Below are 27,816 nucleotides of genomic sequence, written 5' to 3' on the forward strand. Positions count from 1 at the left end.
GGAGCGGCGGCACCGCCGGCCCTCGGCTCGGCCTCCCTTCCCGCAGCCGCTGGAGTCGGGGACGCCCTTCGTGACGCCTCCATGGAGTCTCGGGCGGGCACCAGCGGTGACACCCGGTATGGGGCTGGCGGGGGGCGGGCAGCGGGGTCTCCCCCGGGGAGCTTTGGGGACTCTCCGTCCCGGGTTGGAAAGGGGGCGGCGGTGGCGGGAACAGCCGTCCCGGTGCCGGCCGGAGCTGAGGGTCTGGGCGCGGGCGGCTGCGGTGCCAGGTGGGGGGCGAGGGCGGCTCGTTTCCCGGCTCAGCAGCCGCCTCGGTCTGGAGCCCAATAGTCGAGCCTGGTACCTGCCTGGTCCCTCCGGGCGGCCGCGGGAGCCGGAGCCTTTGTGGCTTCAGCCCGGCCCGTCTCCGGCTGCGGTCCTGGGGCCTTTCCCCCCAGGCGCACACAGCGATGGACAAACGACTCTCCATCTGCTTAACGACCTTAATGCAGCCACTGAAGGGGCAGAAACCGTTTTTCTTTCTTTCGGGGCCTTTTTTTTTCCTTAGACAAAAGTATTAGCTTAAGCGAACCTACATACCTGTGCTGCAGCCCTTCAGTAATTAGCAGTTCACCTTGGTCTTCAGAGAGCGATTCGAGGGTGGTGTCGTGTCTCCGAAGCCTGTGGAAGACCCGAGTGCTTTTCTGGAGCTCTTTGCACAGTTCGCAGCACTTGCCGTGACTGTCACTCGGTGCTCGCCCTTCCCAAGGAGCTGCAGGTGGAACTTTCCCTTCCCCTTGGCACGGGCGCTCCGCTGCCCCTGGAACACGGACACGGCCGTTGTGGTGTGAGGGAGCTGGTTCTGTGCAAGCGAATCGGTGTGCAAATAACATTCTTCCTCGCTGATGGCAGCACGTTGAATTGTAGATGTGGCTGCGTTAAAGGCCTGTTTGACATAATACCTTTGAAAACATCTGCTTTGTAATACATGCAGGAGTAGGAATTTTAAAATTTAAGAGTGCAGTTGTTTGAGAGGTCAGCGAGCAGTTTCCCCACTTACAAGAGAGGTAGAGGGTCCGTTTGTGAAATGTTGGAAATGGTGTTTTGCTCTTTCCCTGCATGTTTTCCCAATATTTTAAAGTTGAAAAGAGCAAACCTAAGCCCCAGGCTTCAGTTCATCTGCAGAAACCATGATGGAAAATGTTTCCTGAATTTTAGATGATATAAGGTACACAAGAATACAGATTTTTTGCTGGCATCTGTATTAACATTAGAGCTATTGCCGACACTGGAAGTAGGTGGTCTAGTGGCACTTAAAGCAGCAAAGTCCTTGCTAATCATCCAAAATGTCACGTATTAGTGTTTCTAATAGCCTTGTTCAATTTTATTGCCATGTTCTCTCTCGATAACTCTTTAGTGGACCACCAAATTTTAAAATTATGTTTTATTTTTATTCTCAGTGCCAGGAAGGTGGGCCATACGTTTGCAACAGTGGTTTTAAATGGCATTAAGCAACTTCCAGGTCTCGCGTTTGCGTTGACAACAGTAGCAGCAAAAGCTGAGGGACTGCGGTTGCCTGCGCCTCGGAAAGGCTGGAACTGCGGCAGAACGCTGCAGGCGTGCTCAGCAGCAGGGAGGAGGTTGCTGAGTTTTGCTGGGTCGGGCGGGTTGTCCCAAGGCAGACTCTTGTTCCTGAGGCTGCTGGGGAGCTCGGCGCGGGGTCTCATCCTTCTGCAGCTCCGGCTGCTGGAACCAGCTCTTGTGTTCAGTTGTTGCACCGGGATGTAAAGCGCTTCAGATGTTTTGGTTGCTGTACTACAAAATGTTGAAAACATATATGCATATCAGGATTTTTGCTAATTTTTGGAAAAAAATATTACTATTTCCCTATTGTAGTTCACATTTTACTTGAAATGCTCCTTTAAGACCCCAAGGAAGCTCCCAGACAATGTTTTTGCAGGGCTGAGCTTGTGGTTTCTTAGGTTTCAGGTGTGTTTTGGGAGCAGATTGAAACGTTTAGCTCATGGTTGGAGGACACGATGGTCTAGTGGACTGGTTAGAACTAAAAACCAAATGCCAGGTTTTTTGAGTAGGAGTGATGGAAAATGACCTGCTGTTTTTGCAGATTTTCAGCTTTTGTCTTCACTTTGATAACAGAACTTTCATCTTTTGTGGAAAAAAAACAACTATGAGAAGAGAGTCATTGTTCAAATGGTAATTCAGATACATGTGGCTTAATGGCTTGAATGTCAAATGCAGGTCAAATAGAATGCAATCCTGGACTTCCATGCAGCTTTACCTTTCTCTTTGGCTCTGGCTGAAATTGTCACCCTGAACTGATGGTGAACTGCGTACGCATCCAAGTTTCTGGTTTCGACCGGTCCATGTTTCCTGTCAAAGAGAAAAAAAGCCAGAAGGATCCCACACTGTTCCGATTGAGTTCAAAATCAGCCGTGCTCTTGCTTTTTGTCCTCATGTAGCTTACTTAGTTGTTTTTTGCTTGGAGAGAGTACGAACTGTCTGCTCAAAGCCATCGAATAAGAATAACTCTTCAAAATGGCTTTAGAAACACGGAGTGCTGAGAAAACTTGCTACTAGTACTTCTGTTCTATTCTCGAGCGCTGGTTCAGCAGCAGGTTCGGGGGCTGTCCGGGCGCACTGAGGGGCTGAGCGGGTTCAGCAGCAGGTTCGGGGGCTGTCCGGGCGCACTGAGGGGCTGAGCTGGTTCAGCAGCAGGTTCGGGGGCTGTCCGGTGCACTGAGGGGCTGAGCGGGTTCAGCAGCAGGTTCGGGGGCTGTCCGGGCGCACTGAGGGGCTGAGCGGGTTCAGCAGCAGGTTCGGGGGCTGTCCGGGCGCACTGAGGGGCTGAGTGGGTTCAGCAGCAGGTTCGGGGGCTGTCCGGTGCACTGAGGGGCTGAGCGGGTTCAGCAGCAGGTTCGGGGGCTGTCCGGGCGCACTGAGGGGCTGAGCGGGTTCAGCAGCAGGTTCGGGGGCTGTCCAGGCGCACTGAGGGGCTGAGCGGGTTCAGCAGCAGGTTCGGGGGCTGTCCGGGCGCACTGAGGGGCTGAGCTGGTTCAGCAGCAGGTTCGGGGGCTGTCCGGGCGCACTGAGGGGCTGAGTGGGTTCAGCAGCAGGTTCGGGGGCTGTCCGGTGCACTGAGGGGCTGAGCGGGTTCAGCAGCAGGTTCGGGGGCTGTCCGGGCGCACTGAGGGGCTGAGCGGGTTCAGCAGCAGGTTCGGGGGCTGTCCGGGCGCACTGAGGGGCTGAGCGGGTTCAGCAGCAGGTTCGGGGGCTGTCCGGGCGCACTGAGGGGCTGAGTGGGTTCAGCAGCAGGTTCGGGGGCTGTCCGGGCGCACTGAGGGGCTGAGCGGGTTCAGCAGCAGGTTCGGGGGCTGTCCGGGCGCACTGAGGGGCTGAGCGGGTTCAGCAGCAGGTTCGGGGGCTGTCCGGGTGCACTGAGGGGCTGAGTGGGTTCAGCAGCAGGTTCGGGGGCTGTCCGGGCGCACTGAGGGGCTGAGCGGGTTCAGCAGCAGGTTCGGGGGCTGTCCGGGCGCACTGAGGGGCTGAGCGGGTTCAGCAGCAGGTTCAGGGGCTGTCCGGGCGCACTGAGGGGCTGTGGCTGCGAGGAGGCGCCGCTGGCCGGCCGAAGCTCGGCGGGCGGCGCGGGAGCGCGACCTCCGTTTGTTGGGAGCGCTCAGGGAAGCGCAGCCGGCAGCTCCGCGTGAAGCAGTGATGAAAGGCAAAGCAACAACCCCTATTCGTTAAAGTATTTTGTGTCATTCCTATGTATATTTCTGTATGAGAACCTGAAGTACTGTTCAGCAATGGAACTGAAGCAAAAGCATGGTTTTTTAAGTTGTAACAAAACATAGCACAGAGTAATTAATTTTCAGAATTCTTTGCATAGATTTAATGCAAAAAAAAACCCCACAACAAACCACCACACCAAAAAAAGCAAAATAAGCCAACCAACCAAATAAAACCAACTAAACCAAACCAAATACCAAACCCAGAACCATTTCAGCTCAGATGAACTGCTTGAGGAACGTGCCAGGGGGTGTGTTTCGTCTCTTCGTGTTTGTCACCACACCGACGTCTGAAACCAGCGGAGTGTGAGTCCGCAAAGGAAAAGCGCAAAGCGCTGAAGGTGCACAGGCAGCTGCTTTGTGAGCTGCCGGTCAGTCTTTGTTATTGCTGTGTAATGAGAATGGAAAATCGCATAACGCCCCTCCCTGAATTCTCACCGAATCTTATTTCAGAAACAACACAGAACTCTGCCTTGACCCCTTACAAAAGCGAATCTCACTGATTTTGTCTGGCCTCTCACTGTGAATGTGGCAGATGTGAGCCTGCATTTTGCTCAATGCTTTTTCTGTTTGTTTGCTGGGTACCTGATGTGCTCAACACTATTGGAGACAGTGGCCTAGTGCAGCTCTTGTTGGTTTCTCATTAGTTTTAACAGGAGCAGGATTAGACCTTTAACAATCGGGAGTAACCGTGTCAGAAGTGTGTGTTGAGCGGGGGCACTGAGGCTGTGGGAAGTCAGGACTGTCAGAAAAGAGCGAATGGATATTGCAAGGTTGTGTAAGACTCGTAAAAAAAACCCAAAAGGCATGATATGAATCACATCTGTCCTCCAAAGTGACAAAGATTGTAGAGCATTTGAATTGAAAAGGAAGAGCTGTTAAAACTTGTGAAGCATCAGTACAGGCTGATTTATGATGAAATATTGCTCTTAATTGCAGCATTCATGTAAATTTCTTTAATGCTGGATATATTTGTTGTATTTTATTTTGACCCAACGTGAGCTATATTTTTCTGCCTACATTCCAATAGGTTCTTGCAGTTCCAGGATGCTGGGTTTGATAATTTGTAATTTGCCAGGCTATACTTTGCATATATATGGGTTTTTTCCATTCTCTTTGATGCAGGCAGTTCTACTGACTGTGAGTAATCACCCACAATGGTGCGTTTAGCTCTTTGTGAGCAGTTGTGGCAGCACAACACGGAAAGGGAACTGCAAAAATGACACCAGGATGTTTTGTTTGTCTGAACAAACCTGCCTTAATGAATTTATTGCATTGTTTGCCCGTTTAAATACAGGATGAGAACTGCGAATGTGATGCAACCTGCATCCTGCTTGGTTCAAGTTAAACAGCAGTGGAACCAGGGGCAGAATGCGAGTCTGCGCGTTCCCTGGACTTTGTTCTGCTCACTTGACTGCTTTGCCACAACCCTTTGTTTGTGAAGCTTTGGCTGAAACAGAAGGGCTGAAAAATTGAGTATCTTAAACAAAAAATGAGGCATCAACAGCTTGGTAGTTTCAGAGCTGAGTTAACCTCAAAAATAAACTTTGTCCTACTTCACGTGCAACTTGAAGTACTGGCTGCGATGGCCTGGATTCCACAGTTGCATCCCTGTGGTGTCCCTGTGCAGAATGTGTGGAGAACGTGGCTGCTGAGACCCCCCAGTTGCTCTGTTGTCACAGCGATGCTGTGTCTGCGGCACCGAGGGGGTTTCGTCGCGGGCCAGAAACGTGTTCAACAACACAGAAGGATAAATGCCGAGGTGTTACTGGCTTGGCACAGAGAACAGGAAGGAATACGGCAGACTTCATTTTCTTGCATTAACTTATTTGCTTTCAAATTATGAAGTTGTTTCTGTTTTGTCTGGTAACTGAATAGTAACCAAAGATTGTAAGAGTTGCGTACTGGTTCTCCTGTTCACGGTAGTGAGAGCGCTGTTCATCCCAGGTTATTTCTGATCTCGCGTGGTTTTGGAAGTGTTTGCAAAAGAGGAAAAGAATTCTTCCCAAGTGATTTCTTTGCATGTAGGGATTTTTTTCAGCCTCGGGCTCAGAATGTTTGTAATGCAGTGTTGCTCAAAGCAGTCATCTGTCTAGAAAAGTGGTGGTCATCGATTTAGGAATGACCTGCCCAACTGGAAAAGGCTTGGGAAAGTTACCCCCGGTGTGTCTTGTAACGTCTCTGATTATCCAGCGTTATCAGAACAGAAAGTGGAGTCGTGGCAAGAATTTCTGCATTCAGTGGTGATATTTTTGAGAACATGCGGTGAGGACACCCGGGTGCCAGCGACGGTATCGACCGCACGTGGTGGCCTCGGTGTCAGCGAGCCAGCGGCGTTGGACGTGTCTCAGATGTGATTTTGTTAGGAACTGAAGCGCGGCCCTTCGAAAGGTGCCGGGGTGCTGCTCAGCCTGTGAGCGGTTTGCGGTCTCAGTGCTGATGAAGCCCGAGCGGCACCGCGTCTGTAGGGCACAGGATGGTGTTACTGTCTCCCTCCTCTTTGCAAAAAGATGAATCTGCTGTGGGCACATGAGACTGATCTCTTTTCAGTTCCATTTCATGCTCTATGAAGAGATAGTTTAAGAAATTATTAGCTTTTTTTCTGACTATGTGGCTAGAAGCAACCCTCTCTAAATCTCTTTCTAAGGATAGAGAGAACGTAAAGCTAGTTGTTGTTCCTGTGTATGTAGTGAACTTTCCACCATTGTAGTAATAAGCGTATGTGCTATTGATGCAGGTAGCTTGAAACAGCTCAAAAATATGTGTTGGTGCAACCCAGTCCTTTCTACCAGTGCTAGGAGCATTTGTGTTGACTTTAATAGCATAGTATTAGCATTATCGTGCAAAAATTGAAACCGCGTTTCACAGAGAGCCCTTGATATAAAGGGAGTAAAAGAGGACAAAACACCGTATTGTCCAGATTGTTCAATAAAAAATGAAAAACAAATACTTCAAGATTACCTAACAGCAAACTCGTAACCCGAACGAGTAACCCTCCAGATGAGCCGCTGTGCTTCCTTTGCCCTCGGTGCGGCAGGTGGGGGTGCTGGGGGCAGCACCGACAGCGCTGGGGCAGCGATGGAGCCGGAACCCCGGCTGGGTCCACCAGAGGAGCCTGGTCGATGTTTCTGAGCGAGATGAGGGCAGCGTCAGTCATTCTGAGCCCCGCTGCGCTGGTGCCGTCCCAGCCCCTGAGACAGAAGTCCCTAGTATGATTATAGAGATTTCGATGTGAAATTTCTTTGGAATGGGAATGTAATATTTCCATTAGATGTTTTTATTTGATCTTGCATCTTGCTTGCTTTGCATGTTTAAGACTAGTCTACATCGGGGAAAACACAATGTACTTCCACTGTTCCTGCTCCGAGTCTCCTGATAATGGAGAGAAGAGTCAACTCCTGAGTCACCAGCGGTTTGGTGCCGCTGTGGCGGTTTCTCGTCAGCTGCTGGTTTAGCTCAGTTGTGCTTGACTCTTTGTATTTTATTCTCTTTCCCCAAGTTAAGTTTGCGTGCACGCTACCTCAGCTGACTTATGCAGATAACGTAGATTTGGCAGAGAAATGCATCCGTATTTTGGATATGACCGATCTAACTTGCTTTCAGTGTTTCACAATTCTGAAGGAGCTTTTGAATTACTATTTAAAGTGTTACTATAAAGGCACAAACTTCAGACTGACTTTTTTTTTTTTTTGCCAAGTCCTGATAATTACTCAGGTAAAACGAGTCAGTAGTTCAGCATTTTGCAGAATACAAAGTTCATGATCCTTTTTATTAATGAAATATTTTGTTTGATATTGCTATTGGCATAAAAAGGATTGGATGTTTAAGCAAAAAGGGCGTTGCCTGGGGTGTCCTGAGCAGTTGCACTTCTGACTGGAGATAATGGGGAGGTTGTGGAGTGAGGAGATCAGGTCTTACCTTAAGCCACAGGATATACTGGAATTATGATTTGCAGAGCGCCCCCAGTCACGGTTCTTGGGGCAGAGAGTGATGATTTCATAAATAGTAAAACTACAGTAAGAACCGTGTGACTGTGCTTGCAAGACCTGCTGCCAAAAAGCAAAAAAGGAAAGAGGCTTCTAAAACCAAGGGGAGATGGCCTAAATCTGGAAATGTTTCAGATCTCTTTTTTTTTTAGAAGGTTGTCTGAGCATATAATTGTTTCCAGAGAAATGGTATTCAGATAAATACCTGCCAGCTCAGGTCTTGAAGAACTTGGCAGAAGCTGCCAGAGCCTTCGCCACACAGAACTTTAAAACTATTGGGAGAAATACAACATCAATTAGAAATTGTATGAACAGCTAGTGAAAACAACAAATAATGTTTCCAGAGTAGCTTTTGATTCTGCCATGGAAGCACCCTGATTAATTTTCAGTTGTAACCAGTCGTTTTTCTCAACTGGGAAAAAAGAAAAGGTAATGTCTTTTATCTGCTGCTGTGGCCCAGGTACATAGTGCTGTTATAAACATACAATGGAGTCATTAGCGGGGCGGCCTCTGGATCTATTGCAATAATTTTTATACCAAATGCAGCGCAGGTTTTTCCTGTACAGGATGTCATAAAAACAGCAAGATATTTAATCAGGCATGTTAATGTCTTCAGATCCTGAAATTATCCTTCACTTGCTTATAATTTTTGGGTCTTCCTTCAGCAGTTGATGTCTTCATTATTGGCACTGCTTTGTGTAATCTAGCAAATGAGGCCATGTACAGGAGAAAATACATTTATTATTTTTAACCTCAGATGCTTTTGGTGAAACTAACTGGTACACGTAGCTCATAGCTGCTGTAGGTTCCGTGGTCCGGCTGTCCGAGGTGGCCGCCTTTGCTGCTGTCCTGTGGGGAGGTGGCCGCCTTTGCTGCTGTCCTGTGGGGAGGTGGCTGTCCTGTGGGGAGGTGGCTGCCTTTGCTGCTGTCCTGTGGGGAGGTGGCTGCCTTTGCTGCTGTCCTGTGGGGAGGTGGCCGCCTTTGCTGCTGTCCTGTGGGGAGGTGGCCGCCTTGGCTGCTGTCCTGTGGGGAGGTGGCCGCCTTTGCTGCTGTCCTGTGGGGAGGTGGCCGCCTTGGCTGCGGGGCGCTGCCCGTCTCACCCGCGGGACCAGCCGCTGACGCGCCGGCTGAGCAGTTTGGGAGCGTACGCTGTTTTATTCTGGGCAGAGTCAGCCAGATGATCTCACTCCGCTCATTAAATTGCTTATACTCTCCTCATTTTGTATGCTTTAAAGAGAGATTTTGACAAAGAATATGTAAAGTCTCACTGCCTCCCAAAATTACAGGATGCAAGAGAAAGCAGCAGTTTGGCCGGGGGGTTTAAGCCTGTTTTGCAGAGAATCCTTGCCAGGCAGAAGCACTTTATTGTCTCTCTTGCCTGTTTCTTGTATTTGCAGCAATTAATGCCTCAGTTCTCCTGCATATCAGCTGGCCTCTTCTGGTTTATAGGTTTCCAGTGTGGTCCACTGCCTTGTGCAGTAATTTTGGTTGTTTCAGGTCTGTAATTACAGGGGTGTTTGACCTCAGCCTGGATTGTGCTGAATGCGAGGCAGCGGGAGCTGCTTGCAGAGGCTCTGGAGATCACAGGTACGCCGGCAGCTGCAGCACGTTGGTTATCCAAGGGTGCGCAAGTTCGTGTGTCCCGCGCTGGCTTCCAGGCTGCTGGTTTGGAGCGCGGTGCTGTGACCGGTGCCTCTGGGTACCCGCGGTGACCAGCGGCAGGCCGGGCGCGGCAGGCAGGCGCTGTCCCGTGTCCCCGTCCCTGCGGGCGCTGTGCTGCGCTGTCCCGTGTCCCCGTCCCTGCGGGCGCTGTGCTGCGCTGTCCCGTGTCCCCGTCCCTGCGGGCGCTGTGCTGCGCTGTCCCGTGTCCCCGTCCCTGCGGGCGCCGCTGCCGCGCGCTGGTGCCCGGGCGGGCGCACCGGTGACCATGGCGGAGGACACCGGAGGCTCGGCAGGAGGGTGAGCAGCAGCACGCGGCGGTTTTTGCATGGAGGGGCAGTGCTGATCTTGCTGTGAAAAGCAAGAGAGGAGCTGCAGCCGCTGAAGCATGACTAATCAGTTTGCTAAAATGCTGAGCGCTCTCTAGTTTAAAGTATTTCTTCCCTACTGTTAACAGCAACAAATGGTGATTCGTAGCATTTCTTTAAGGTGTTTATTGTGTTCAGGTCTTCAGCCCTTTACTTGGGAGCTACATCAAACGTCAGTTTTCCGTGGAGCATGAAGGGAGTGTGCAACTTGCATTTTTTTCCTGGAGCTGGCACTGTGTAAATAATTCTTCTTCAGAAAATATGCCAAGTGATTGATATATCTTATTTGTGCTTTGAGCTTCAACATTGTTCTTTTCTTTGTCATCTTTCTGTTTCAAACAAATATTTTGAAAAGGTTTGTTTGTGTTGAATGGGGTAATTCTCCTGCATGACAAGAAACAAACAAAAAACCCAGGTAAAATGTAACTAGTCTAAATATTTTAAAACAGATGAGAATATGTTTGATATCATGTTAAGTATGTTCTTTGGTTCGGGAACACATTTTTAAAAGGCAGGTAAGAATTGTAACATGTAAACAATGACTGGCAAAGTTTTAATTATTACAGTGAGTAAGGCTCAGGGTAGTTGGGCAGACATGATACTACATGTTGTTTGAGACGGATGCCGAGACTCGGTTAATCGGTGTTTGCGAAGCACTTGCGGAGGCTGCTGGGCGCAGGAGGGTTTCAGCGTCTGGAGTGCGATGGCAGCAGCCGCTGTGAACAGCGTCACAGAATGTTTCTCTCAAATTTATCATTGTTTTTCACATCTATAATTATGCTCTTATTTTCAGTTATTACCTTTAAAAACTAAACCAAACCACCGCTGCAGTCAGTGGTTATTACAGACGCTTTTGCTCTGTGCTCCCCTGGCTCTTCCTTGAGATACCACCAGGACTTTGCTTTCTGTTTTTTCCTTTTAGCAGGCTGTGTCTTGTACCGTTTTTTTAAGGAAGTAACATAGTTTCTAAGTCACAAGACAGGTCACATCAGAGCTGTTCAGAGACAGAAACATGGTGAGGATTTGTTTGCATTTTCTTGAGGGAGCTTTTTTGTGCAGACTTATATACGACATGGTAGTGCAGTGTGGCTCTTTGATCATTAGATGCAGATGTTTTGACTGTCCTAACGTTGCCCAGGTGACCTTAACTTGGTTAGTACGAGGACTTTTTGTTTCTTCTGTGTTTTTTTTTTGTCCAGCAGTTCTGGTGGTGATGAAGTTGGGCCAAACTTACTCAGCTGATCTGTATTACCCTGTTGTCAGTAACCCAAAGACCAGCTGAGAACACTTGTGACAGGTCAGGCTGACATGGGGATGCTGCGGAGGAGAGAGGCACAGCCTGCGTGAGCCCCTGGGAATCTCCTGGCTTTGGGAGGCAGCAGCAGCTCTTTGTCTGAGTGCAGGAACACTTCTGAGGGACGGTGATGTTCCCACGAGTGTGCACAGCTTGGCATTTTAACCCACCTGCAAGTCTCTCGTGGTTGTATGGTCAGGAGCCATGAACACAAGCTGACTAACGCAGATGTTCCAGCAGCAGTCGATACAATAATCTGATGCAATTTGGCAATATCTCATCCTTAAAGTGACAACGTGATCATAATGTCACCAGCCTGTAGTCTCTGTCGACGTTACACGCAGATCAGCATTGTCACCCAGTGCTTCTGTGTTCCAGAAACCTGAGCTCATCCAGCTGCCACGCTTGTACACGGTAACTTCTGCTTGTCCAGGTCCTTATTGACAGTACTTGCAGCTTATCTTATTTTCAGAAAATGCAAAACTTAAGTGACTTTCCACATGGCAGAGGGTAAGAGCATAGTTAAAAAAAAGTCACTTTACTGCCTTGCAGTCACTGGCAGTGTAATAGCAGATTATACATGGGAATAAGGCTGGAACTGGAGAAGGGGGGTTGAAAGTAGCATTAATGCACTGGTAGAAGGAGAACAGATGTGCTGAAGTTATTCTTTCTTTTTCTGGCAGGTCACCTACATCAGACCTCAATGTGGCATTGCATGAGTGCATGGCAGCTCTGGATTTATTTCTTAACAACAAGTTCTCGGATGCTTTAGCTTCTTTACAAGCAAAGTAAGTTGATCACTTTTACTAGTTTTCCTCTGTCTGTTTTTCTTTGCTTCACCTTTTCTCAGGAGAGTTGACTAGACAGCTGGTTCTCTGTTAATGGTCGATAAGACTGCATGCCTTTGGTTCAGAAGGGGCTGCTAAGTTAATGTGTTAAGTTTTGGGGAAGACAGAATAAGTGCTTCACACTTGGGTGAGTAAATAACACAATTGATCAAAGATAACTACAAAACGTACAGGCTTGTTGTCCAAAGAAGTAACCCCTCAGCTGTAGTACACTATGTGAGAATAGAAACCATCTTTTGTCACGTTTTCCCCCCTCTTCCCATATTTTTCTGAGAATTTGTGTATTTAGACTTTTGTGTCTCAAGGAGCAGCTGACCATGAACTGCCTGGTCTGAGACACATTACTTTAGGTATTAATTCCTTTTGTTTGTTTGGCTTTCAGTAACCACTTGCAGAAACTTTCTCACAGCTTGTTTTGCAATTCAGTGTTGTGGTCATACACTGTGTTTCCGAATTACACTGCAGCCCAGCGTGTAATAGTGGCCCAGCTGCAAGCAGTGAGGTCATAAAATAACTTCTAAAATTGTTATATCTTTACAATGTCTGTGATTTTTTGTGCCCTGTCCTGAAGCCACCTGCATTCTTGGCTTGTTGAAGTTTGTGGTTAGCTCACTTTTTTTCCCCCAAGTTACTGAATTTCCCTTTGAGCCATCAGCAGATTGTATCGTGCCTTCTTCCAGGCCACTGGAATATGAGGCAACTAAACAAAACAAGAAAAAACAAGTAAAATTCCTAGGTAACGCAGTAGTGTGTGTTCGATATGCATCGAGATAGCTATCTGCTTTGCTGAGCTGTCAGCCTCAGTCTTTGCTGCCGGAATCTGTAGCTTAACCATGTAAGTAAACTCTGTGAAAGACATTCATGATATGTCGTAGGCTCAGACGTATAAATAATACTGGTTTTATTCACAGCAGTGTTGTTTTGTGTTTATATATAATCAGAAGATATCATAAAAATGGTAAGAAGAATAACTGTTTTCATTAAATTTTGACAGCAAAGCCCTTGTGCCCATCTGGGAATGTTTGCTCCGTGCTTAGCATAAAACAGAGAGAGGTTTTATGGAAGGGGGTTTCCAAAACACTGCAAAGCTAGTGGGGCTGTGGGGCGTTTTTCCTGTAAATCCATCTTTCTCCTATTGTAAGTTGTTTCCGTTCAGCTTTTGTTGGGGCCTGCAGAACATATTTCATGAGCCAATACTGGTTTTGTACCTGACTATATTCCATACTGCAAAACCATTTTGCAACTGATTTTTCACGTTAGCCTGTTGTTATGAGGAGGCCCTTACTCCTGTTGCCTTTGGCAGCGATCTCTGTGAGTGTGGAGCGGAAACAGGGCGCCGAGTGCTCCCCGATGGCTGATCTCATTGTGGACACGTCCATGTCTGCAGGGAACGGCAGGAGCTGTGGAGTGGGCACCTGTGGCAATGCTGACTGTTTTCTTTAGGAGTCGTCAGTTCCTCACTGTTGCTTTTGAGCGTGCTGAGGTTTGAAATTGGTTTTCACCGTCGATAAACATACTGTCTTTGTTTAAAGAAATACTTCTCAGTTTTTACATGCCTGTAAGGGATTTCGTATCTCCCATTTTGCAGCCTCACCACTTATGTTGTAGGACATACTCTGTTCTGTGTTACATTATTGGAGATTCACTAAATCACTCACGTTTGTCTTCCACAATAAGTGTATTTTCAACTGATTTGTACCAGGTGTAACTGGGAACAGATTTGGCAGTGCACAAGAGTTAACATGGAAAGGCGTTTCCTAGCAGTTTAAAAATAATATCTGAGGATGGTGTCTAGACATGTGTTTAGATAAAGCTCCTTTTTAGTTTGTTTGTTTGTTCGTTTTTCTATTAGAAAAGCGAATCCACCATAAAGCAGATAACTCATTTCATTTAAAAAAATCATCTGGCATTTTTTGCTTCATGTTACGTAACTTGTATTGTTTCCTCAGCTACCTTTTAGGTTTTAGAGTCTTCATTATCATTAACAATCATTGTACAATAGTGGGCTCCAATGATCTAGTGGTTTCTGCAGTAAGTTTAATTAAATTAATCTTTTATATGGAGTATTCACACTAAGAACTCTTAAGAAATTCCTTAAATTCAGTCACTAAACGCAGCAGCGGTTTTCAATATGTGACCTGTTAACTGTGACAGTGAGTGACACAGAGACCGTCTGGTCGCTGGAGTGGGGAGAAAATTCAATCTTCTTCCTCAGCCCAGAGACACATAGAGTAAATTGGTTAAAACTGACTAGATTTTAGCCTTCATGTAGCTGCAGATATGGAGTTGTTTCTGGTGAGATGTCCCTTCTTCTTCCCCAAGAAATTTTTAATACTTTAACAATTATCCTGAAGGAAAACGTGACATAGCCACCTGATAGTTTGCTGATGTCAGATCACTTGGGAGAATGGTAAATAGTAAAGATAAATTAATGGCACAGAGTAAGTAATCTGGCTTGCTGGATGATTTGCAACACGTGTGCTGCTCCTTGCAGTATCGTAAGAACAATATGAGGATGATTCATTGCGGGCAGTTGACTTTTTATTTCTGAAAATAGTCCCCAAAAAGCACCTGGTGGAGTGTTATCCCAGGGTGGCTGTGGTTGAACGTCCAGTTCAGTCCTTTGGTGCGGGAATATCTCAGGTAGGCGTGGAGAGATTGTGTTGCTGGTTAATTGTGAAACTCTTATTGGAAGAGTGTAGTTCTCTGGTACCTATTTGCTATCGCTGGAACTTTTAATATGAACCAAATTTACAATATTAAAAATGTTGTCTTGTGTACTCTGATCTTTAAAAAGCTTGAAGAGGTTACTGAGGAGACGAAGCCTTTCGTAATGGCTGTTTTCATGGTGTGGTGAAATGTTCCTGCCCTAGCAGAACACGAGCGAACATGAGGTTGTTCAGTGGGGCGGAGGAGCTGTCTCTGGGAACTGACCCAACACAGCGATGTGAGCGTCAAACCGAGCGCGATGAGGGAGGAAGGGGAGGCACGTGGAGACAGAGGGAAGCTCTAGACAGTGGTTGGATGAAGGTGGTGTGCAGCTCTGCAGAAAGCTCATGTTGGCTACTTACTGTAAAGAACATCAAGAACATGAAGAAGGTAATTATTTCTATGTTCTTAATTGTTGTTTTCGCCTCCTAGCTGAAACAATTTACTAGATTACGACTTTTGGAGAATGGCTTAGATCAAAAAGGTTCGGGGGTGCCCTTGTGGAATGGCAGCTTTTTGTCTTAGACCAGGCTTAGACTAGACTGGCAGCTCCTGGTAACTGGGGAACCCGGCTGGGGATTGATTAGAATGGTCTGTTCTAGTTGTAAACTTAAAGCTAGTTGGGAGTTTCCTAGGAAACAGGTTTTTATTGGAAAACACTGATTCATCAAAACAGAAACTTTCTGTGGAAGCCCATGTATTAGGGCTAATGGGTTATTTGGACATGGGGTGGACCTTCTGATCAAAGCTGAGGAAAGCGTTGCGGCCCGTGTGCCCACGTTCTCCTGACACAGATCTGGTGTGAGCCTCTCGCTCCCGGGTACACCTGGGTGAAGGACGGGGGGTCTGTGGAGGGTCTTTGTCACTCCGTGCTGTTGGATTTGTTTCACTTCTCACCGCCATCTTGATACTCGGTGTGGGCATGGACTTGAACCTGGGGTTTCTGTGACCTTGCGTATCCTGCCTGCTGCGTAGTATAAAAGGATCTACAAAAGGATTTTGGGCTCTGTGTCTTCCACAAAAAATACGAGCCCCTGGGTCACTTCAACACAGGCCAAGCCTTTCTATTTTTGTACTTCAGCTGGAGGGAGGAGCTGTCACCGTCCTCTCTCAGGTACCTGTTCTCAAGCAGGAGTAACCGTGTTCTCCATCAGCGCTCAGGAGAGGAGGGTGCTGCAAGGGGACAATGACCTAGCTGGAGAACGGGCGCGTGCCCGAGCTCCGTAACTGCCTGAAGATATTACTTGTAATCCTCTTATTCGGCCATGTGATACCAACCACTGGGATAAGTCATTAATCAGAATATTGGTTGTGTTTATGTCATAAAGGCTTCTTAACTCCAACAGCGTCCTGGGGACAGTGCTGCTGAGAAATCAAAAGAAGCAAACATTAAAAAGCTATCTAGTTTCATTCTGTATCCATCCATACAAAACGCAGGCCTTAAGACTTCGGGCAATATGCCAGGATGTAGCTGGCAACTTTAATTGCATGGTCAGTATAAATAGCATAGAAAACTGTTACATTTGGTTGCATTTCCACCTGCCTCCCAGCCACTGAGAAGAAGAGAGTAAATGTTAGTGTTGATAAATATCAGCTGACTAATGATAAATGTTAATTAATATCTCCTTTAAAATATAAGAAACAAAATAGATTAGACCATTTGTTAGGGCAGGAGCAATTTGTGATCAGGAGCAAATTACTGTAGAGGGAAATCCCTCTTTACATACATATCAAAAGTAGCAATTTTCCCTTTAGTGCAGTGAATTTAGTATTTACCTGCTTTGATTTTGAAAGCAAATTCCTAACATTCTGGAAGGGGACTATTTTAGTGCCTTCTTTGTACATTGAATTTGAACCTCTGGAAGGGTTATGTTTTAATAAACATGAGATGAAGTGTCTTTCCCTGTACCCCCTGAGGCTGATGATAATCAAACGAGCAGGAACACTCCATCAGGCTGGTGGTTTATGGTATGTTCATTTTGTTTCTACTTGGTATTATTGTAACGCAGGAGGCCAAGACAGAGCTGTCCTGACTCCACTGGATTTTAAACCTGCCTCTTCATGACCTGTCTGTTCTTGCTCGTGTTGAGGTGAGATGGATGTCAGCACAGCCTGGGGCTCACAGGACTCATGGCAGCTGGTGATGACCCAGAATGGTTTTTATGCTGGGTCGGTTTAGGGGTTGGTTAGAGCAGCTTGTTGAGTAGCCTGTGGATGTGGTGAGGGCAACTAGAAACTAGGGACAGCCACAAAACACAGACTGCAGTGGTTTTAAAGGTGTTCCCTGCAAGTTTCCTCAGTACAGCCAGCCTGCTCTGTGCCAGGCGTGTTGGAGAACGTGACCCTTCGTTGTCATTGCGAGGGCTGGAAGGGAAGCACCAGGTATCGCTGTAACGCTGTCTGTGCCAGCGCTGGGTGTCCCTAGACCTCAAAAATAGATATGCAAAGAAAGTCAGGATGATACCACTGCTCTTTAGCCACATTTGTCCAAGTCGTGCTATTTGTCAGGAGTGGGTTAGCAAGGGCTACAGAGAGTTTCAGGAATTCATCTGAGCTTTCCCTTCGGTGTATTTCCCAAGTCATCTTTATTGGACCTCTAGGCCTGAAGATGTTGCAACTCATTTGCAAAGGATTAGAACACCCATGGGTGCTGCCTGAGCGCTGTAAACGTGCGCAATGTGAAAACTCTTCTGCCAGAGGAAAGGTGCTGGCAATGGCTGCAGGTTGGAGTTTATTGTTTTCTTTGCACTAATGCCAAAGTTTTTGACTTTCTGCAAAAGAGGCACCATCTGAAATCCCACAGAAGAATATTTAAGTTGAACAATTTGGGGCGGAAGGTCAGCAGAGAAGGAGAGGAGAAAAAACGCTCTGTTTGGCGTGGACTGGAAGGCTTCTGCTGGGAAGATCTGTTTGAAAAGATTCCACTTTGGCCGTGGTTATAATATTGTGTTACTTATCCCCTTGAGTCTGTCCTGAGCAGCTGTCCCAAAATAGAAGAAGAATTGGATTGGCATCACGTGTTGTAGTATTCATTAGATACTCCGGTAAAAAACCCTGTGATTCTATGGTCCCTGAATAGTTGGCCATGTGGTTAGTTCTTACGCTTTGTTATGTTAAATACCTACTCATGGCTTCGAATTGAAACATCTTAACACAGGTATTGAAACTGGAGCTGTGGACGTGATTTCCTGTAGAAATATCGATGTATTAGCATTTCTTGATTATTTTGCATATCCTTTGTGTTTCATTTCTAGTTTACTTAGACCTAGTTCCCATCAGACTGGTGAGTTTCTGGAATTGGATTTGTATTTGTTTTTAAAAAGTAATAATATAGTCAAATCAGCTGTATTTTGCACCTTGTGTTTTCTTGCAGAACTAAAGATAGTATGTATCACGCACTGACTTACGCCACCATCCTGGAGATGCAAGCGATGATGACGTTTGATCCTCAGGACATACTGAATGCAGGAAACACAATGAAGGAAGCGCAAGCCACTTGTCAAAAGTAAGCGGGGAGAGATTCAGTCAATAAATAGTCTCTTCATGGGAAACTTTTGAAAGACATACAGGTTAAAAAAGGACATGTGATTTCACAGAAAACATAGGAGGTTGGAAGGGGCTTCAGGAGTCGTCTGCTCCAGCCTCCTGCTCAAAGGGGGGTCGGTTGTGAGGTCAGACCGCATAATTTAGGGTTTTCAGCAGTCTGGCCTTGAAAGCTTCAGCTTGCTGCAATATCTGATTTTTCTTGTCAATGAGATTTTTGTCCTGTCTGTGTCCCCACTCCTGCGGGGCCTGGAGGTTGTTTAGCGTTTGCAGACACTGCGGAATCTCGCCGTTCGGTGACGGTTGTGCTGTCTTGGGGACAGCTGTGCTCCCACCTCTGTGCACACATATGCACACATACATACACACAACATGAATCAAAAAGCCAGATTTCTGCACACAAAGGGTAAAAGATGGACCCCAGGAGGACCATGTTGACTAAGTTCTGCGTGGAATATGCTGAAGTTTGTGGATGCGGTGAGATGGCAGAGACTTGGTGAGCACCCGGGGTACGTTAGCGGCTGTATGCGTGGCCAGTTGAATGATAACGTTCTCTGTTGTTGATGCTTCCTGTCCAGAATGACCAAACTCACTTTTCTGCAGATTCAGGAAGAAAACAACAGTAGCTGATTCTATCAACAACCTTGTGCATAGGCAAACCCTTGAGCACTTTACTGAAGGTAAGATTCTCTCTAAGTGCATCGTGTTTTCATCTCTTTTTTGCTGCAGTGTGAATTGTGTAGAATTGCTCACCCAAGATGTTTTTGCAGACTGTGAGTTCGCTGACAAAATTGCTGATTTGGCATTTCCAAAATTGCTGTGTCACCACATCCAAAATTACTGACTTTTTTGTTGGCTGCTGACTCAGCATTTCCAATAGTTGCTGGGTAAAGAAACACCTTGAAAGAAGTAGGGAAATGCCTAGAAAGGTTCTAGATCCAGAATTCCTGGAAAGCACCAGAGGAATTCCTCCAGAGTTTCTGGAACTGTGTGTCATTTGCTGTTTGGGGTAACGTCAGTAGTCCGGAACTGAAACACTGCAGCAAATTTCAAAACGTTTTCTCAGTTTGAGCTTTGTGATCTCATTCCTGTATTCACAGGCCAAGCGTTTTTCAATTACTCTGTCTGATTGATTTGTTTTCTTCCCTGCTCTGTGTGACACCAGAGGAAATCCACGCAGAGATTTGCTATGCTGAATGTTTGCTTCAGAGAGCAGCACTCACGTTCCTCCAGGTACGGATTCCCGAGGGCTCTTTGGGAGGAAAGAAGTTCAGGTTTCATTTCTTAAAATGAATGAAATGGTAGAAGACCCTAGTTTGACCTAATGGTGTAAGATTTTCTCATCCGTATTAAATCTGGATTTTATCTGGACTACCTGCTGATGAGATAGTAGAATGTTCTGTTGTCCTTCGTGGTTGTTTAAAGTGGTAGTCTCACTGCGCGTATCACTGGGTCCCCTGCGACGCCCTTCTCCAGCCCCTTTCGGATGTGCGCGATGGAACTGCGGTCAGCAGTGATGTTTCGAACACTCTATATTGGGATATCAGACTTTTTAAAATTATTTTTTAAAAGGGTGGCTATTGAAGCTGTGCTCTGCTGGAGTGCAAGCGAGACTCTTGTTTCAGTCCGCTGGGTGTTTGCTTTCCCAGGCTGCTTTCTCACTTGTTAGTCCTTGAACAGCTGTTTTGGTCTATTAGGCTCCTCACAGGCTTTTTGCTGAACAGTGCCGCCTGGGTCTGAAAGGAGGGGAGCTCTCCTTCTTCTTTGAATTTTATCTGTCTGTACCAATGAAACTTGATTTGTTTGATGGATCAACGTTAGCAATACTTAGTTGGGCTCCAGCTTTCAATTTAAATTGTTAATCATAGTTGAAATAACTGAATTTTCTTCTTGATTTGGCCGGACTTGCTATATGACAGTGGCCCATTTCATCTTTGCAGAGGAGATAATCAAAGTCACATTCACAAAGGGCTTCTGCCTCTTGGCTCACAGATGCTGATAGAGAATGAAATGCAGGTGGTGATGTGGTGATGTTGTGATGTGTGGGAGTTGTCAAATGGGCTCTGATCTGCGCTGCTCATAGTTTATGAACCGTGTGACCTTTGTCAACGATCCGCCGTGCCCCTCTGCTAGAAACCATCGCTTCCTGGCAAACCCGTAGCCAGAGCAGCTGCTTCTGGAGGATTTTAGAGCGGTGATGATGGTGACTTAGTGTAAAATGATGGACTTTGAAGTGGCCAAGGTGTAGGTATCTATTCCCGTGTTCCTTTGGGTCATGAGTAGCCTCTCGCCCTGGGGATGGTTCGGGCAGTATCCGAAGCTGTGGAAGCAAGGCTTTTCAGAACTTCTTTGTGCCTCTGAAAAGTGTCTCTTTGTTTTAAGCACTATTTTCACAGGTATCTGTTTTTAAAAATGTTTATAGATACATGAGAGTAAGACAATAATTTATTGTCCTTTCCACATAAAGAATCTCTGTCTACTTGCTTCCTCTTCTATTCTGTGTTCTTTTTTTCATGAACACATGAACTGGTTTTAAAAATGAAACAAAGGTACTTGGTTCCGACAGCTGTTGAAGTGGTTAGTTTTGCTGCTTAATGCAAATGACCAAATCCAGGTGAAAACACGTAAAAATTAGTCTCGGGATTTTTCAAGGGCTGGATTATTCTCACGTTGTTACTTCTGTTGTTCGTATAATGAATGCTGAATTTAAACATTTTTAAACCATCTTCTTTCCATTTTCCACTGAAAGGAAAATATGACTGAACTTTTACATATAGTTAGGTTTGCCATACCCCTTCCCCCAGCTGCTAATTAAAAACTGAACTTTCCACAGAACAAATTAAAACAGGATCATATTTCTCAGCGGTTATCTGTCTGTGTGTGATTGGAATTCAAGTCTCTGGGGATATATCATCAGGAATTACATGTTCATTTATGGTACATAGTTCCTGTCCGCAGTTGTCACTGTTGGTCACCTTGGTTACGGGTGGCTGTGAAGGACACGGGCAGTTCAGCATGAGGCTGCCCATACTAGTTCCTAAAAAGCAAAGTCTGTAAGAAGTTGAACTGTAACTTTGATTGAAATATCTTCCTGACTTAGAGGAGGATGGAAGGTTCTTTGAGGCAGGTTCTGTCTTGTGTACATACCACTAAATACAATTGGGCCCCAAATCCTTAACAGGAACAGTAAAACAACCAAATGTTCACCTGATCTAGGCTATTTTCTCCACAGTGCTTCATATAGCCCCTTAAAATGCCATCACAGAAAAGTGATCTGCTAAAACACATGTAGTCTTCCTATCCCAGATTGTCAGCAGATACCAAAACAAACCAGAGTGACAGATCATATAGGATGAGCAAGGCAAGAAGGTGCCACTGGAAAGTTAGGAGACTCAAGAGTTCCCTCTTTGGGGTGCGACTGTAAACTAGTGGTCCCTCAAATACACTTTGCTGTAAGTTCTCAGTTCGATATAGCTTCTGGTGTAACATCTTACCATATTAGTATGGATCTCATAGACACTTGAATATTCAGACCAGAAGGAGCGTATCCTGCATAACTTTAATTACCCTGCTTCCTTTTTAGGATGGGAAGCTCTATGGAGTAGACTCCTGAGGACAAGCAGTTATTTCTGTCTCAGGCCGAGCCAGGAGGTGTTTGGATCTCAACTGCGCTGAGGGACAAACGAGAGAAAGCTGTTTTTTGAAAAAGCCACAAATACACGTGCCTTGGGTGCCATCCATTAGCTTAGTCCTTATGTTCATTGGTGCAAATACGGATGGTCCAAAGGGCACAAGGGCTAAACTAATTTCAGAAGGTATAAAAATAAAGTGTATATGTCTCAACAGAGTAAAAAAATAATTTAATATAGGAAGGAAGTCCTAAATCTTTGTATTGTTTCTTAGAGACTTCTGTTGCCTATGTCACGACACGTTCAAGGCTTGTTCTTCTCAAGAAAAATAAAAGCCCTTTATAATTCTTAAAAATCCATATCACTAATGTGTTTCTATTCTAACAGGATGAGAATATGGTTAGCTTCATAAAAGGAGGCATCAAAGTCCGAAACAGTTACCAAACGTACAGGTAGGTCAGAGTTACGGTGTAATTAAGTGTAGTTTCAGTAAAAAGTGCCGCTGGTCAAATTGTCAAATTCACAAATTAATTACTGTTATTATAAGCCTCATGCCTGTAGCCTTTCTCAGCGCACACACACTCCTCTGCATAACCAAGGACACTTATACTATGGTTGATTTGAAATGTGGAGATAGTGGACCCTAATGCCGTTAGCTCCCAAGGTTTACCTGCTTCAAGTATTATATGCTTGAAATTATGGCAAAAAATAACTATTCTGAATGATGTAGTGCTTGTTGTGTCTCCATAGCATAATTTGGAGGTTCCACTGCCATTGGGCATACAGAATGGCATTTCTTTGTAGTTCTAGCTGCAGCGTTTTGGAACATTCAAAACCAGTAGCTGAAGCACAAGTAATTCCATAATAAATGCATGAAACTGTAGCGAAATTAAGAGACAATAAACTGAAGAGCTTGCAGTGGAAAGTTATAAATGTCTTCAAAGATTAACCAAATGTACAGGAAATGGGTTTATAGGGGCTGGTTAGCACAGCGGAGCAGCTGCCGCCTCTCTGTCTCGGAGTCCCCGGGCAGCCCCGGCCCAGAGGCCGCTCTGTGCTGCAGGACATGCTCCGTTAGCTGCACTGTGACCTGGTGAGCTGCAGGACATGCTCCGTTAGCTGCACTGTGACCTGGTGAGCTGCAGGACATGCTCCGTTAGCTGCACTGTGACCTGGTGAGCTGCAGGACATGCTCCGTTAGCTGCACTGTGACCTGGTGAGCTGCAGGAGATGCTCCGTTAGCTGCACTGTGACCTGGTGAGCTGCAGGAGATGCTCCGTTAGCTGCACTGTGACCTGGTGAGCTGCAGGGACATGCTCCGTTAGCTGCACTGTGACCTGGTGAGCTGCAGGACATGCTCCGTTAGCTGCACTGTGACCTGGTGAGCTGCAGGACATGCTCCGTTAGCTGCACTGTGACCTGGTGAGCTGCAGGAGATGCTCCGTTAGCTGCACTGTGACCTGGTGAGCTGCAGGACGTGCTCCGTTAGCTGCACTGTGACCTGGTGAGCTGCAGGAGATGCTCCGTTAGCTGCACTGTGACCTGGTGAGCTGCAGGACATGCTCCGTTAGCTGCACTGTGACCTGGTGAGCTGCAGGACGTGCTCCGTTAGCTGCACTGTGACCTGGTGAGCTGCAGGACGTGCTCCGTTAGCTGCACTGTGACCTGGTGAGGTGCGGCGGCTCTGCTCTGGGAGAAGGTGGGCGCTGTTGGCAATGACCAGCAGCGTCGCTTGTCTGAACTCGCACTATGCCCATTACTTGGTGTCTATAAGCCAAAAACATCTGCTTAAGCAGGTTTCTTTTCAAGCAGGAAGTTACGGGGAGCTGCTTTCAACATGCGAAAAGGTTTCGAAAGGGCAGTAGTAAATTCTAAAAATGACATTAAAATGTACACTACGGGAAGCAGACTCAGTTGTGTCTTAATAAATTAAGATCAGCTCTAACATATGTAAAAACAAAGTATTATAAATCTGGTAACCCTTGGGTGGTCTTCAAAATAATGCTAACAACAACTTGAATATTACTAAGATGTGCTTTAACAAAGGGAAGGTTTGTATCTGAGGTTGGCGGTTACAGTTTCATCCTGTACCTTTGATGTGGGAAGAAGTAATTGTTTGCAGTTTTGGTGAGAGTGTGGTGCGGCAGGTTACAGAGAGAACAGTGAAATATGGCAACAAGAATTTGCTTTGATTGATCGGTATTTTTACAACACGGTTTCTGATAGAAGCGCCATCTTTCCTTTCCCCGCTCCTGGATAGTCCCCAACAGCAGCCCTGGAAAGGCAGGAGTGAATGTCACAAAGATCAGTCTTTGAACCTGTCTTTGAGGGAGGAAGGTTACCATACACTGTAGAAAAGATAGAACGAAATAATGGTTAGTGAATAAAAAGTATCAGAAACCTTTCACAGTAGTACAAACTTGTACGAATAATTTCTAAAAGTGAAAGCTAAATATGCATCGTATTTTGGTTTATTTTAGGATGTTAAATTTGAACTCAGAACATACACAAAGCGTTGTCCAAAGTGTCAGGTGCTGACAGGGAGGGAGGTGATGGTGCCCGCGTCCGGGCGGGCGAGGGTGACTGAGCGCAGGCCCGTGGTGACGGCTGCACTTACAGGGAAAGTACCTGCTGGAGCAACCAGCAGATTAAAACCTGACGGCCTGAGTACAAATATGTGGCTGCCATCGAAACGGTATTTTTCTTCTAGTACTTAACAAAATAAACAATACTGTGAAAAACGCGTAGAAGGTTTGGAGACAGAACAGGTTCAAATCCAGATGGATTACACAGGGAAATAAAGGGGCACTACAAAGTTGAGATACCTGAATGTTACAAAACTAAGTGAAAAGTAATTTCCAATATACCTGCCCATTTTAAAATATTTCTTAAAATTGTCTTTTCCTATATATAAGAAAATAGTGTTTTGAAGGAAGGTGCACAAAAAGAGAATACCTAATCCAGGATTAGTGAAACTCACGTTTGCTGATTTAAATCTGCTGGTTTAAATTTAACTCGCCTGCGCTGCCCCGTCATCTTTTTTGCCGTTGTAAAGGTTGATGTTGCTCCCAACAACCGTTCTTGGAACACTTTTGGGCAGAAATGTGCTTGCTAATTGCCTATGTGTATTTGACAGGAGTTCAGCTCCAGGACTGCGTGGTTTTGAATTGATAGCAATGTGACAGAAATGATTTGTTGATAAATCCAACAAAATGTTGTAAACGTTGTTCACCTGGGTGGGAGGACAAATAGACCTTTTTTGAACTACTGTGTAGTTCACGGTAACTGGTTTACTTTCTTACTGAACTGTAATTAATTATTTTGTTTACTGACAACGTAACAGAATCTTGGTGCATTTTCAGGGAGCTGGACAGTCTCATACAGTCTCCACATTATGTCAAGGGAGAGAACCATCTCCATTTTGAGGGCAGCGTAAAACTTGGAGTTGGAGCATTTAATCTGGTATGTACCAACGGTTTTGAGCTGAAGCGCTGCAACCTTCTGCATTTCTGAAAATAATCTTAACTTAAATACCAGAGAAGTCCCATTGACATCCGTGTTACTAATGATATGTCAGAGAGACATTGACTGAGATGCTGAGGGGTGACGTGGTTGTTCAGTTGATGGGCTGCAGAAAGTGCATGGTGGTTCCCCTTGCTTGCATTACTTTGGGTGAGTCCAGCACGTGCCCAAATGTTAGATTTACTGCATAAAGTACAAATATGTGCTGTGTGGTATGCACTCAGTATTTATGAAACATCCAAGAAGTATGAGTTACTAAGCGTGTGCTGTGTAAGCATATTTCTATGCAGGGACTCCTGGAGAAGCAGGGTCTCTGTATTAAACAAATATTTTTCTTTAAATTGTATGTAAAATATAGCAGGTATACACCTGGAAATTGTCAGATATATAAAGATGTTTTTAATAATTTTAGTGATGATTTCTTGTGTTTGGAAAAGTTATAAGAGGCAACTGGGAGCTAGGAGGTTTATTACTGCATAACTGTTGTCTTTCTTTCTGTAGACATTGTCCATGTTTCCCGCACGGATTCTGAGATTACTGGAGTTTGTTGGATTTTCTGGAAACAAGGTAAATGTGAACTGACTCTTACTGGTACATTCCCGTCACTGTTAACTGAGAGCACAGCCTCTTCCTCCGCTCTGCAGCCCGAGCCCTCCGCAAGGCTCTGGGGTCGCTGCTGCCACTGATGCTGAGATACATGATGCAGATCACTCTTCCTTTAGATTTTTGTCTGAACTGTTACACTTAACAAAGATTGTGACACCATTTTTCAGTGATGGTACGTGATAAAGACAATGGCTAATACGATGGTGTTGACACATTTGGTTTTTTAGTGCTTATGCTTAGAAATCCATAGCCATGGTGTATTCTTAGCCTTAAATATGTTAGCTTACCTGATAGTTACTGTCACTATGACATCTGAGTCTCCCTGACAGGTTTCAGCATGACATCCAGTCAGGGAAAAAAATAATTCAACTTATTTCTGATTTTTTTTCTCTGTGCCTTTAATAGTAACTGATCATTTGAGTGCGGCATCTAAATCCCCTTTGCTCAAAAGACTCGGGTTTTTTGCCCAGAGAGTAACTGGTCTGACCTGTGTTGTTTGTACACGCCGTTTAAAGACAGAAGTTCGGTAACGAGGCACCAGTAAACTCGCATGAACTTGAGTTACTCTGCAGGGCAGATGCACAGAAAGCGCTGTGGTAGTTTTTCGTGGATTTGTTGTTTTAAAATTGGGTTCTAAATTGATGGGAATATCTTGGCCTTGGTGCCTTGTACTTGCTCTTGTCTCTCCATCTGCCACCAGAACAGGAGATTCACTCAAAATTGGGTCCCTGGATTAAGAAAACATGGTCTGTTTAACCATTAGTCACATTTATTTCCTAAATACTGGGTAAAGGTAAATGTTTGATGTCCTGCGGACACACAAAAAGCTGTATAAACATGTTCAAACTTAACTCTTTTGTAATGCTTCCTATTGACTAAATGAGTTTTAAGGAGAAAAATGTTTCCTTAATCAGAGCTGCCACCTTGGGTACTGGGTGGGTGAGTGTCATCGCCATTTTATTGGTTTACAGGAAGGATCTTAGATCTGAAAAGAAACTGTCTAGTTTAAAGCGAGGAGCTTGCGGCAGAGTGTGCTGAGCAGGAGCAGTGGAGGCAAAAACCAAATGGCTGTACCTGTCAGTTGTGAAAACAGAGAGCAGCTAAAGCAAAGTATTCGTGAAATGAAAGGGCAGTGCACTCACCAGCAGAGTTCTGAGAATACTTTGCTGAACACTCATCTTGTTGCTGCAAACGAAAATTGTCCCTCTGACTGAATTTCTGATGTTTTCTTTTGGCCCTGGGATTTCTTGTGTGGCTGTGAGTGGGCTGATATTTGTGTTGATGAGTCAGCTCCTGTTCCAGTTTTTTTAATAACTCACTGAAGCATAACCTAGATTACCATAAAGTTAAGCAAAAACCTGTTCTCTGCGTACCATAAAAAGGAGTATTTTAAACATGTTGATTAAAGTTCATTGATGGTCATTTATTTTAATATCCTAGAAAGTCTACATTTAATGTTTGTGAGTCAGATGCGAAAAGCAAAATTGCAATTGGTTTTCCAAAGCTTGCGAGAAGGTGTCCCCTGCAATACAGACAGGAGTCTGGAAGGTGAAAGAAACAGTGGCAGATGAGAGGGAAGGTTTGTGTGTTATGTGCTGCACCCCGTCCAGAAGAAAGGGGTTTTGAATACATCTGTGTTTGATCTCACAACCTTTTCCCTTCAGTGCTCATGGTGAGCATCAGTTTGTGCAAAAACCAAGAGCCTTGGGCTGTTTACAGTTTACCTGGGAGAGCTACAGCGCACCAGAGGACAGCTTGTTTGTGGTGTGGGTCATGTGTTGATTAAAACTGGTTAGGAAATTACATTGTGGTATCTTCCACGACACTAATCTGCCTTCAGGCCAGCAGATTTGCCCCCAGGGACTGT

At 45.6% G+C, this 27,816-nt stretch overlaps 1 protein-coding gene across 1 annotated transcript in view; it reads left to right on the forward strand.

Annotated features, from left to right (window-relative positions):
- TTC39A (tetratricopeptide repeat domain 39A) overlaps window positions 1-27,816 on the forward strand; it is a 45,800-nt gene continuing 17,984 nt past the window's right edge. Inside the window, exons 1-8 of the mRNA XM_082053766.1 lie at window positions 1-116; window positions 11,776-11,880; window positions 18,023-18,154; window positions 18,796-18,872; window positions 19,358-19,425; window positions 22,209-22,273; window positions 25,184-25,283; window positions 25,845-25,910. Of these exons, the coding sequence (XP_081909892.1) occupies window positions 82-116; window positions 11,776-11,880; window positions 18,023-18,154; window positions 18,796-18,872; window positions 19,358-19,425; window positions 22,209-22,273; window positions 25,184-25,283; window positions 25,845-25,910 (648 nt within the window). The 5' untranslated portion in view covers window positions 1-81. The remainder of the gene's footprint in view (window positions 117-11,775; window positions 11,881-18,022; window positions 18,155-18,795; window positions 18,873-19,357; window positions 19,426-22,208; window positions 22,274-25,183; window positions 25,284-25,844; window positions 25,911-27,816) is intronic.

This window comes from Streptopelia decaocto (genome assembly GCF_964273445.1).
Source record: "Streptopelia decaocto genome assembly, chromosome: 5".
Taxonomy (NCBI): Eukaryota; Metazoa; Chordata; class Aves; order Columbiformes; family Columbidae; genus Streptopelia; species Streptopelia decaocto.